This window comes from Musca vetustissima, unplaced genomic scaffold (genome assembly GCF_032173495.1).
Source record: "Musca vetustissima isolate MV318-11 ecotype Yass unplaced genomic scaffold, APGP_CSIRO_Mvet_v1 utg2483, whole genome shotgun sequence".
NCBI classification, from domain to species: Eukaryota; Metazoa; Arthropoda; class Insecta; order Diptera; family Muscidae; genus Musca; species Musca vetustissima.
The window spans coordinates 108,051-121,242 of NW_026886224.1; the positions used below are offsets into that span (position 1 = coordinate 108,051).

The window sequence follows — 13,192 nt, forward strand, 5'->3', positions numbered from 1 at the left end:
CTATAGTTCAACATTATTTAAATTTGAACCCGACGAAGAGGGTAAATCAACATCACTAGGTGGTATAAAGAGACCTTTACTCTGTACAGATTTATTTTTTTCGGATAATTTCAGCATTTCCATGCGCAATTTATCCAAAATGGCATAATTGGGTTGATTAATGGCAGCCTTACTTTGTAGAACAGTGATTTCTTGTTCCTCTTGTTTCTTTTCCTTGAAGGTTTTTATGGAATTATTGCCATAGAGACGTAGCAACGAACCCCAAGTTTTAATATGGGGATGGAGTATCTAAAAGGTTGGACATTTTTAATTAATATTTTATTTGATGAGGTGACTCGTTTAACTTACTTGCAGAATAGCCTGTGAGGCCAGCTGTTTACCCTCCCGCTTATTTTTACACAATACTTTGGCTGTGTGCTTACCCACCGTCATGGTGAACTCATTCTTTTTACTATGCGTCCGATTGATTTCATAATTGATTTGTACATCCTCGCCGAGGCCATAGTTTCGTTGCAAACATGTCAGCAGTATGGCATGTGGTGTTGGCTCTGTGGTCTTATTACAAAATTCCGTAACACGAGGATCTTCTATTCGTATATCATCAAAGACCTGAAAAGAAAAACTGCGGTATTAGAAAAACTCATAATAAAGTTAATTTCGTTACCCAACTCACCGATAAATCTTTTTGATTACTCCTTGCCACGGCACTTTTATCCTGTTTCACTCCCGTTATTTTATCCTTCATTTCGGGTATGAGAATTTCCAATGTCTCTCTGGCCGCTTCCGATTTGGCTTGTCGCTTGCTGGTACCATAACCAGTGCCATATTTCAAATCATTTATCGACACCGTGGCCGCATAGGGTGTGGCAGCATTTTCCAATTCCTTAAACTCATATGTGGGCTGTTTCTTCAGGGCATGCTGTACATATTCGTGCAGAATACAAACATAACTTTTTCCACTGGGATTCATAATCCATTCGCGTCGAGCCCGAGGATTTGATTTACCATCACCCGGCACCAGTACGGGAAACTTAATCAGCTTTGTACCATCCGGCAGTGTTGGTCTTTGTATATTCTTCAGATTTTTACGATTTTTGGTAAATTTACGCCGAGCATTCCACGAACGAAAACGTAACACTCGTATAACACGAAACTTGAAAAGTTTCTGACAATATTCATTGAATTGTTCAGGGGTAAGAGATTCTTTTTGGATATTCTCATTGACGGTGACAATTTTGGCAGCCGGCACAAGGCTGCGTAATTTTTCTTTATCCACATCGGAAGATTTGCCGCCTTCAGTATCATTGGCTGGTGTTGTGGTTGTTGCAGCAGAATCTGTCGTGGCAGCTTCAGTCATTTCTACATCATTGGAATTTTCTTGAATGCCATTTTGTAGTTCGCCACTATTGCCATCGGTACCTATGGCTGTTGTTGTTGCAGCAGAGGATGAAGTTGTAACATTATTTTCCTCTGTGCTTGATGTGGCTGAAAAGCCAAATGGACATTTGCTATTTGTAACTGTTGATGAGGATACGGCAGCCTCGCTATTGCCATTTCCTTCATCAGTTTTGGCAGTTTCTTCGGTAGATTTTCTCAGTTCAGCTTCAGCCTCTTCGGCCAAGGCTCGTCGATAATTTAGGCAGGGTATTGAACCAACCGGTATTGCATGTTTCTGAAAAAAGAAGAAGGAAAATTAAGCAAATCAAGAGAAGAAGAAAATTATGAAGACAACATTAAACTGTTTGTAGGATATTTTTTTCAAGGTACATTCTAGGCAAGAATATTTTTCTAAGGGCCTACCAAAGCGTAACTTTTTTTAAGAATTTATTTTAAAGTACCAACGGAAGCTATTTTTTCTGCCATCATTTAATTTAATTTTTGTCTACATTAAATTTGTTATTTAATCTTAAATTAAGCTCTAAATAAATATACCTTACCCTTGCACTACCGGTTCCCAAAAAATACGGTCTTGTTGTTGAAACAACTCGTGTCTTTTTGTGCAAATATAATGGCATGCCACTGTTGTGCGTGACCTGTACCCAGCCTTCTGGTAATACTTCGAAATGATTGTGACGTTTTTCTTCAAACACATGTGAAAAAAAGGATAATGAATAATTTTTTTTAATAATTCAAAAAAAATTGAATTTCTGGACTTACCCTCCAACACGGTCTTAAAACGTTCCTCATATTTTGGCTTCTTGGAACCCTTTAAATCGTCGGGTAAATTTTCATCTAGCAAATGTTCAATTTCCTCATCGTCCAAATCCAAATCGGAAGATTCATCACCGCCATCATCTTCATCGCCATTTTGTTGATTGTTGCTGCCGCTGCGCAGCACACCACCGCCGCCGCCATCACCGTTTTCACTGCCATTGTCTAAATGTTTGGGTTAAGTTTTATATTGAATTGATTTTATTTCGAAGGTTTAATGTACGGATATTTTTTTCTTGAAAGAATAGTTAGTTTTAGAAAAAGGCGGAATGAGTAAATCCTTTCTCCACCTTAAGCTTGAGACTAAAACTTCTTTCACGAAAATTTTCAGAGTCTGACATCTGATATCTGTATATTTTGTAAATACATGGTAAATAAATGTTCAATGATGATGAGAAGCAATTTTTAAATACCCAAAGGGGATGATAGATACCAAGCAATGGCTCTGATTGGCTTTAACATGGTGAAGTCCAGGTTTATCTCGGACCAACTGTGGAACTTGAGAACTACAGCTTCGAGGTAGTCAACGATTTTATAAACCTTGGTACCGCCATATGCTACTATGGTCTGAGCAAACAACTCAAAAGCAAGACCAACTCACGCCAGACCAAACTCACACTCTACAAGATGCTGATACTACCCGTTCTGTTATATGGATCTGAAGCATGGGTACTTGCGCAAGCAGATGAGGCAGCTCTTGGAGTGTTTGAGAGAAAAAATTTTCGGAAGATCTATGGGCCGATCTGCGTTGACGGTGAATATCGCCGTCGAATGAACCATGAGTTGTACCAGCTATTCTCGGACATCGACATTGTTAGACGTATTTAACTGCAGCGACTACATTAGCTAGGTCATCTTGTGAGAATGGATGAAGAAGCCCCAGCCCAGCGTCGGCAATTGAATAGATGTAACGTGTCGTTTGTATCGAGCCAACAATTGGTGACCGATAGGAATTAAGACGATTGCACCATAGTTATTTTTAGCTCAGCTGCACGGGGATCTGAAGCAGTTCTTGTAACCTCCTTAAATCTTACAAATTAGCTTTTCCACGGTACGGCGTTTCGGGTCATTTGGGTAGTTGTCTATTCTATAGAAATGTTAATTGATAGTCGAGTGATTTATCAAAATTTTCAATTTCTCTGGGAACTAGCGTTTTTCTGGCATTAAATCAGACCTCCCTTTTAATAATCTAAATTTCCCTAAATAATTTCTGCCAATTTGTCAAAAGACATAGTTATATATGTATATAACGAGAACAAGTTAATCCGAATATTAGTAAATCCGAATATTTAGTATGTTCACCTGATTCAATGACATCCATACGCAAAATGGGTATCATACGCATTTTGTGATTTGTTTTTTATTATTATTTAGAGATTTCTTATGTTATGGACAGGTTCGATATTCAATTAAATTGTTATGGATAAAATATCATGTTCTAATAAAAATGTGTATGTGCTGTCATGTCTTTTAGAGAGATTTCTGAATTAAAACTTTATTTCGTCGACGTTCCTTCGCCACTACATTTTTCGTATTTTTTAGTTAATTTTCACGTTCCGTAGTGTACAAATTCATTTGTATAACTGGAGCAGCAGTTCAGCTACCGCTATACAGCTTCTTTACTACAGACGGAAATTTCTTATCTTCTTTATCGCAATGATAGTATCGGGATAGAGAAAGAGAGAGGGAGAAGTATTTAACGTTGAAGAATTTGTTGATTTTGTGATAAGACACAAAAAAATGTTAGATTTGATTTTCTTTTGATTTGTGATTGCGATAAAACAAAGTAAACTGAAAGGAAGGAGCGAATGAATGAATGACAACAGGTACAGTGGTGAATTGCGAGTGTAGGTTCTAAGATATTAATCAATGTTATTCTGACAGGTGGAATACAATTTGGCACAATTCGATTGTTTTATAAAAGAGTTAATGTGGACTTTATTTAAAAGGCTGGAATTACCAAAATAACTACATAGTGATTAGTCCACTTTCCCTCCTGTTGAACACCAACACGCTTATATAAAAGCGGGTAAAACTTAGTTTGGCAAACATACTCGATATAGAACCATTTTTGGAATCGAAAAGTGGTTCTATTTCGAGTAAGGATTGGTTCTAGAACCATTTTGTACTTGGTAGCATTTTATTCTTTAATGGGAAAAAACTTTAAAGAAGAAAATGTTAGTCCAAAATCTCAGAATGGCATCTAGGAAAGAGTCACATAACCCGTTATGGACATTGGACATCCTCGACCTAGAACATTTTTTTTTAATTTAGAACCGATACTTATGTGAAGTCTGCAATCAACTGCGTTGCTCCATATCTCTGGAGCTATGGTTCGTTACCTAACAGCATGTATCAAAACGGATCCTGTTTATTGGTGGTTATATCCAAGAATGTGGGACGACCTGACTAACCCTTCTAATTTTATTTAAATACAAAATTCTTATGGCTTTAAGAGCCATCATATATTGTTGTATCAAATATAGTCGCATAGTTTTACGCGTTGATCCAATGTCATACATGGTTCATTCAAGATACAACCATGTCCAAAGGTCCAACTTCGTCCGCATAAGCTACAATTTTAATACCTATCCCGTCCAATTCCATCATTATGTTATTAATTACCAATACCAACTTTTTTAAGTGACTTGTTTACGGATTCAAGTTTAAAGTTGTTAAAGGCTCCCTCTATATCTAGGAAGGCGACCAGCGTAAAGTTTGAATTTGTCATACTGGTCGAAATGTAACCTACCACCTCTTGCAGTGCAGATTCTACAGACTTTGCCTTTATGTATGCGTGTTGTGAGTTGCTAAGAGAGGTGGTGTCTATACGACTCCTAATCTCCAGGTCGATCAGTCTTTCGAGAGTCTTGAGGAGAAAGGATGATAAACTAATTGGGTCTATAGTCCTTTGGTGCAGAGTGGCTTTACCTCGTTCTATATCCACTCAAGGATAAGGTGTGATTCCATCTGGTCCTGCTATTTATACGGTTTTAATGTATTGACTGTCCAGCGTATCTTATTTATGTTAACCATCTTGCCAATGAGAGGCTGAGTGTCATTACATTCACCGTCGATGGTATCCACCTCTTTGCAACCCACCTCGCTCCATCCTGTTTCTTGATACTCCCTATAGATTTCGGATCCTTGGATAGTAATCTTCTAGGTTTCGAAGCGTCGTTGACTCCTTCTATCGACTCACAGAAATTTTTCCAAGACTTTTTCTTTACACGCTTGATCTCACTGTTGTATTTGTTGAAACTAGCTCTGTAGGAGTTCCAGTCAATATCGAGTTTTGATTTATGCACCCTGTTGTACAGTCATGTGGTCGCTTTCCTGTGCTCACCAAGTTCCCTGTTCCAGCATAATGGCTAAGATTTTTTTCCCAGGATATGTAAGCGGACAGGATTCCTTATGGCATCTGAGAAGGACGTCCGTTAGATTCTACCTTAAATCGTTTCGTTTTGGCGTTGATTAATCATTAAGACAGTCAATCACTTAAGGGGACCCCCACCATTCTCGGGGTCAATTTTTTTTTTATTTAATTCGAATCTACACTAATTCAAGAATGTCCCTACAAAATTTCAGATGAAAATCTCTAGAACTCTTGAAAATATAGCCGATTTATTGTGTCAGCATCAAGTGACGGTTAAAGGGCTCCTCAAATTTTGATAGCGTTTTTCTCTTTTGCGAATGGCGGGCACGATAACTCAAAAACTAATAACCCAATCGATTCCACTTTTTTTACACGTTTCTCTGTGAGTGTATAGCTATCGTATGAACTAGGATAAAGCCAATCGAAGAAGATCTTCCTTATTTTTTAACTTGGTTTTTGGTCAAAAATCGGCGATTTTCCAAAAATATTTTTTCAAAGATCCGCCATTTTGTTAATTTTAGAGCGATGTCAATAATCCTAGTTCATACGAGATGTTCGATGTTCCAGTGAGGAGTTATCATGCCCGCCATCAAAAATAAGGGCTTCTCTTTAATTACAAAAAACAACAACAAAACATTTACAAATTTTTTTTGTAAATTATTTTTCTTCTCTTTTAAATCTTCAAATATATATGTGCAAAGTTACAAACCTTAACAAGCATTGGTATTGATTTACCAGCCCATTGAAAATCTTGAAAAATTAAAATCGAGAATGGGTGGGGTTCCCCTTACTCTTTAATTTCAGGGAAGGAGTTAAAAAAATGTGTAAACGTTAAGGTTTTGGAGCCCAGTATCTTCATAAAATATAAACGCAAAAATTTTTTCCCAGATTCAAAACAATTTTACCAAATATTGCCCTATTAGGGCTAGGACATTTTTTTCTTATGGAAGTGCATACATTCCGGGGAGCCTCTTGTATTGTTTCCATTTTTTATTAAAGTATGTCAGACATTATTTTTATATTTTGAAATCTTTGATTTTCAATTATTTGGTCTGTTTTATGGGTGTTAAGTCTTTTTCCTATGGACTGATGATGTCAACGCCGGTTAGGCGACAGATACGTATTTTAAGTGAAACTATAGTGAACATTGGAATCTTCTTCCTCTGTATTCATTATCAGGACATTTATAGATTTAATAAATGCAAGGAGTCGCAACGAAACTTTGGAGTTTTATATATCTGAAAGTATGAACTTTTTCAGGAAAAACATAAACTCTTTTGGTCTGTTCCAGTACTGCAAGAATCTACTCGATTTTACTATTTTCTTCGATATCATAAAGAAAAATTCGTTATCGTAGTAAAAAGTAGTAGATTCTTGCAGTACGGGAACGGACCATTTGTTATAAGGGCAAATATGGCTACAAAATTCAATGTGCTTGGTGACAGGACCTTAAACCTAACTTAAGCTTCCTCATATAATAACTTAAAGAAAAATCCATTAAAAATTATTTTTTTTTTCTAGTTCATTTACAAAATTCCAACTTACCCTCTTCATCATCTTCGGAATTCGAGCCGACTTCATCTAAGACCTGAAAATGTCGTAACTGTTGATCCAATGTCTGGCTATTGCTATCCTCTTCGGCACGATTACGCATCTCTTCAATGGCGCTCAATGAGAAACCCGCAACTTTCATGGCTTTGGCATGATCGTCCACAGATGACGACGACTGAGATTCGTTATCCGCTAACTTGGCTTTCTTACAATCTGGTCCACTTTCATGATCCGAACCAGATAAATCCAATTTTTTGTTAACACCATCGTCATTTTCCATTTTATGTACGCTTGTAAGTTCTTAAATATTTTTTTGTTTTATATTTTACAATATCATATAACAACTATACTATATATACAAAAAACAAATGCAATACAACAAAATATAGTTAGCTATACTCGTAGACATTGGGCATGACTCGTTTTAATAGCCAATTATGATTAAATCCAACATTATTTTATGTCGAGCAAAATGCTTTACCATTGGAAAGCATATAAATTGGATAAAATCAAATTGATTATGTGCGAGTGCCCCAAAAGGGAGGAAGAACATTCTGTTTTTATATTTTTTGTTTGCTTTGTCAAAAATAACAACAATAACATTATTTATATTATTATTTATGATCCACTATGGTTCTTTTCCAGTCTATATTTTTTTTCGTTTCTTTTCTTTGTCAACGCCCTATGCTGGTGCTTGCGATGTGTGAATCGATCGTGTGTCGTCCCATTAATCTCACGGAAGCCACTTTCACAATGGTTTTTGCTCATATCATATTATAATTTATTACATACAAATTGACATAAAACCTATTGCAAAAGTACTTCTCAAAATTTGTTTACTTTAGCAGCAGCTCCAAATTGTTTATTTTTGTTTAAATATTTTTGTTAATTCCGAGAGGAGAAAAAACAATACACAAAATGCCTCTGAATGTTGTACTAGTTCATTGGAACTATTCCGAGAAAGGAACGAACGGAACTAGTTCCAGTTCTTTAATTAATATAATTCCTTTCTCTGATCCAGTTCCTTTTTTGAACTATTTGAAGCAAAGGAACTGTATGGAGCAAAGGAACTATATATATAAAGAGCAAAGGAACTATATGTGTTAACATCATTTATTTATAATAAGTTTAAAAGGATATATTTGGAGCATAGGAACATGTTTAAAATATTTATTATATTATATAAAGAGCAAAGGAACTATATGGAGCAAAGGAACTATATATGGAAAAACGAAAAAAAGAATGATGAAAGAGAGAGATTCAAAAGAACTATGTAGGAGTCGGAACTATATGGAGCAAAGAAATTGTATGAACTAAAGGAATTATATGGAGCAAAGGTACTATATGGATCAAAGGAACTATATGGAGCAAAGGAACTATATATGGAAAAACGAAAAAAAAAAATAATACAAGAGAGAGAGAGAGATTCAAAAGAACAGTGGGAAGCCTCCAAGACTCCAGCCTTCATAAAATTCGCTTGTTAATCGTCGTTCTGCCAAGACTCAAGCGACGTCGTACGCAAACCTTCGCCAACAAATGGTCTGTTCCAGTACTTTTTATACCCTCCACCATAGTATGGAGGGTATATTAATTTTGTCATTCCGTTTGTAACTCATCGAAATATTCATTTCCGACCCTATAAAGTATATATATTCTTGATCAGGGTAAAATTCTAAGACGATCTAGCCATGTCCGTCCGTCTGTTGTAATCACGCTATCTTCTGAAGGAATTGAGATAGGGTGCTGAAATTTTGCATAGGGTTGTCTTTTGTCTGCAGGCAGGTCAAGTTCGAAGATGGGATATATCGGTCCACGTTTAGGCATAGCTCCCATATAAGGGTACCCCCAATTTTCGGTATTTTGGGGTTCTTGAGCGCGTTTTTCAAGCGAATTTGTAGTAAATGTATCCACAAAAAATTATAAATATAGGTCCACTTTTTCTTGTAGCCCCCATATAACGGTACCTCCTAATTTTCAGTATTTTTTGGGTTTTTATCGTATTTTTCACCGAATTGGCTGTAATTTAGTATTTTGAGTTCTTAGCAGGTACCAAATCTCTCCACAAAAAAAAATTAAATATAGGTCAATTTTTTCGGATATCCCCCATATAAGGGTACCCCCCAATTTCGGTATTTTGGGGTTCTTGAGCGCGCTTTTCAACCGAATTCGCTGCAATTTTGTACATTGGGTTCATATTGCGTACCAAATATCTCTACTAAAAATTATAAATATCGGCCCACTTTTTCTGGTAGCCCCCATATAAGGGCACCCCAAATTTTCGGTATTTTGAGGTTCTTAAGCGCGATTTTCAACCTAATTCGCTGAAATTTGGTACAGTGGGTTCATATTGGGTACCAAATATCTATATTTAAAATTATAAATATCGGTCCACTTTTTCATTTCAAATACCTGTCAGTATACCTGTGGTGGAGGGTATCCAAAGTTCGGCCCGGCCGAACTTAACGCTTTTTCACTTGTTTAATAGCATGGTACAATTATAAAAGGTAACAGCAAGTCCCAGCTGATTTGATTCCAACGTAATACTAGTGTCAATATGAATTTGACAAATTATGTTTTTAAAAATCACCCAACAGGAAAATTGGGAACGCATACAATTTGTAATTGTTCTTTATTAAATGTGCTCCCGTATTCAACTTACTCAATCTGCCTGCTGGGAAAGTTTGAGGAAGCAAATCTTTCTTCAAGGAACAACTCGCTATTCCCTGCATTTTCATATGTGTTACACATATATATGGCAATGGCTCAATTATAGGAAAGATGTGGAAGCGATAGAAATATAAATTTGATAGATTTTCATTCATGTTTTTCAAATTTTATTTTGAGGATTCGAAGATATTTCATTTTCAAAATAAAAATAAATTGATTATAATTTGTTTGTTTGTTTACATTTTTCTGTCAAATGAGTTGACACTAGTAGAACTTACAACAACAAATTTCCATGTGGTTGTTGTATCGTTTTTTGTACAACAACACTTGCTGTTACCTTCTATTATTATACCATGGTTTAATAGTAAAGCTAGTAAAAGGGAAACATTTCAAGTCTCAGAGTACAAAATAATTTGAAAAGTTCGGGAACGCAAATCTAGTAAATATGCCAATTGATATGCCAATTGACTTTCGACTAATCAATTAATCGAACTTATTTTATCGAAGTCGACTCTTGATCTTTGAAGAAATCTCAAAGTCGACTTTCAAGATTGATTTTCGTCATAAATACTTGGTTTATAATCACAAAACCCAACACATAAAAGTAATCGAAATGTAATCATAAAGGAATGTGATCAGCTGTTTGGGTGTATCTTACATGACAACGGAAAATGTTTGGCGTTTGTCAAATGAATTCTAAAGAACAGCTGATGGTGAGACTACGGATGAGCTGTAGGGAAACTTTATGGACAAGTTGAAGGAAGGCTTTATAGACGACATTTAATAGTTCAAACGCTCCCAAAATATACTCTAGAAGAAGACCTGCTGGTGTCCCTCCAATCTCTCTCCCACACACACACACCATGAAAATCAACGAACACATCAAAATTGTTGGACAGCATGTTATACTTGTGCCATATGAAGCTAAACATGTACCCAAATACCATAGATGGATGCAATCCGAGGAACTGCAAGAGCTGACCGCCTCCGAACCGTTATCGCTTGACGAAGAATACGCTATGCAAAGAAGTTGGCGTGAAGATGAAGATAAATGTACTTTCTTGATATTGTGCCGTAGTACCTATGAACAGAGTAATGATGAAATCACAGCCCTTGTTGGTGATACCAATCTGTTTTTATCTTATGATCCCGATACCAATGAAAAGATAGCCGAAGCAGAAATAATGATTGCCGAATCAAATGCTCGTGGTAAAGGTTACGGTTGGGAAGCTATGTTATTAATGATGAAGTATGGACAACGTGAGCTGGGTGTGAATAAATTTGAAGCAAAAATCGGCATGGATAACGAGAAGTCACAACGGATGTTTAAGAAAATGCAATTCCATGAAATAAAACGTGTCGAAGTGTTTCGTGAAATAACCTATGAAAGGAAGGTCAATGAGGAATGGACGAATTGGCTGGATCAACAAGTTCATTTGCAAGTAGAAAATTATTGAATATACCTAGTACATATAGAAATATATTTTTAGTACCTATATTAAAAAATATTAGTTGTATAGAATAGAAATTTTTATACACAAATAAAATTATATATTTTTTATTTTTCTTAAAGGAAAAATTATTGGTTTTTAAATTTATGATTATATCTTCAACATTTTTGATAACGACTTATATATAATTACGAGGGCATCTAAAAGTTCTGCCCTTTATTTGAAATCGCTAATAGCGACCAAATTCGAATTCAATCGAATGTTTAAACTATGCAATCAGGAGCTCTACTGGTTCAATATAATATTGTTCCGTTTTTACGTCAAAGTTCCCATGATATATTTATATTTTACATCAGAATGAAATGCCCAAATGTCTGTTGAAACTGCGATATAACTTACATACTGACCTTTTTTGCCTTTTCTTATATTTTACAAACCTCCAGACGGTGGAGGACAGAATGCCTTCCACGTTTTGGTATATTTAAAAATTTTGGGAGTTATTGCCACATTTTTAAATCTGGAAAGTTTAATTGATTGGTATAGTAATAGCGGTATATTTCAAAATGTTGAGAGTTATAGCCACATTTACGAATCGGAATGGTTTAATATATCAATCCAGAATACTATAGAGGGTGAAAAACATATTTGCATAGCCCCAAATATATGTCGGGCTCCATTTTAGATATATTGAAGGTTCAATTCTTCATTACGGGTTATTACTGGGTAAAAAATATTTTGCAGATAATTTCAGAGTTGGTCCTCAAATACAGGTCCGATTCATATCAAAAATGTTTATGGTTCTAGGAGTGTTTCCCCCAAAGAAGATGTAATTTATTATTCCTAGTGTATCCTCCCAGCAGACAATTCACAATACCCCTTATAATGGTTTTAGGGAAATCACTGATTGATTTTAAGGAAATCAGCGCCATAAGGACTACTTTTAACTATTCGTAATTGATACGCGACCGGGTCCTAAGCCTGATTCTTTAATAGAAAATGTATCTTAATAGAGTCATCTGCATTTTAGAGTAATGCGGATCATGCGTCTAATGTGGACCACCCCCATACATAAGAAAATGCCTGAAATGTGTCAATGGCGCTTTAATAAATGCTTTCCTAATTAGTGGAAACAAACATCAAACTTGGTTTTTAATAAATAATTGCAGTGCAATACACACTATTTATTGCACTGCAATTATGAACATTTGAACATTTTTTTGCACAATAGTCGAACGCTTTGTTTATCTCGAATATAAAGAAGATATGTGTTTTTTGTTCTGTTCAACAAAAATATACGTTTAGCTGACTTTTAATTTTTATTAATTTTTCAAGCCGATAATTATTTTTAAATACAAAATCAACTAATCTCCCTGTGATTTTATTTAAACACACTTTCGGAACGACCTTAAAAATCGTTAATATATTAAAAATCCTTTCCTTATCCTAAAATTACTTACAATGGTAATTGGATCGGGAGGTTGCATGTACCAGTTGACCTTGCCCCGCCGCCACCGCTGCGGCATTTATAAAACCGTGATTTGGTATAATTTTTAGTCACACTTTGAAAGTACCTTAAAAATGTGTATCTACTCCACGATTTATTCTAATGCCCAGCCATACCCTAATAAAACATCCAATTATTTTTTATTTAAAAACATTTTCTTTATTTTTCTTTTGTTGTATGTATAAATCTATTATTCTTTTGTTTGTTTGTCTAAGCAAAAAACAAATGAAAGTAAATAAATTAAAAAATACTTATTTTTTGTTAGAATTTTTTATGAAAGATTAGGGTTTTTTTGTTTTGTGGTTTATTTGTTGGTTGTTTGTTTTGTTTTTCAAAGTTTTAACTTTCTTTTAAAGCAATTATCAAAGGCATTATTTTTTGATAAAAAAAAATAAAAAAATACGAATTATATAGTATGTATATATAAAATAT

At 35.2% G+C, this 13,192-nt stretch overlaps 2 protein-coding genes across 2 annotated transcripts; one reads left to right on the forward strand and one right to left on the reverse strand.

The window, feature by feature from the left end:
* Positions 1 to 7,418, reverse strand: LOC133333738 (microprocessor complex subunit DGCR8). Its single transcript, XM_061542030.1, has 6 exons — positions 7,129 to 7,418; positions 2,158 to 2,366; positions 1,938 to 2,080; positions 674 to 1,672; positions 349 to 609; positions 1 to 288 (listed from the first exon to the last, which is right to left on the reverse strand). The coding sequence occupies exons 1-6, from the start codon at positions 7,416 to 7,418 to the stop codon at positions 1 to 3; spliced, it is 2,190 nt and encodes a 729-aa protein (XP_061398014.1).
* Positions 7,419 to 10,668: 3,250 nt separating this feature from the next.
* Positions 10,669 to 11,262, forward strand: LOC133333735 (alpha/beta-tubulin-N-acetyltransferase 9). Its single transcript, XM_061542025.1, has one exon. It carries the CDS (start codon positions 10,669 to 10,671, stop codon positions 11,260 to 11,262), a length of 594 nt encoding a protein of 197 aa, XP_061398009.1.
* The last annotated feature ends 1,930 nt before the right edge of the window (positions 11,263 to 13,192 follow it).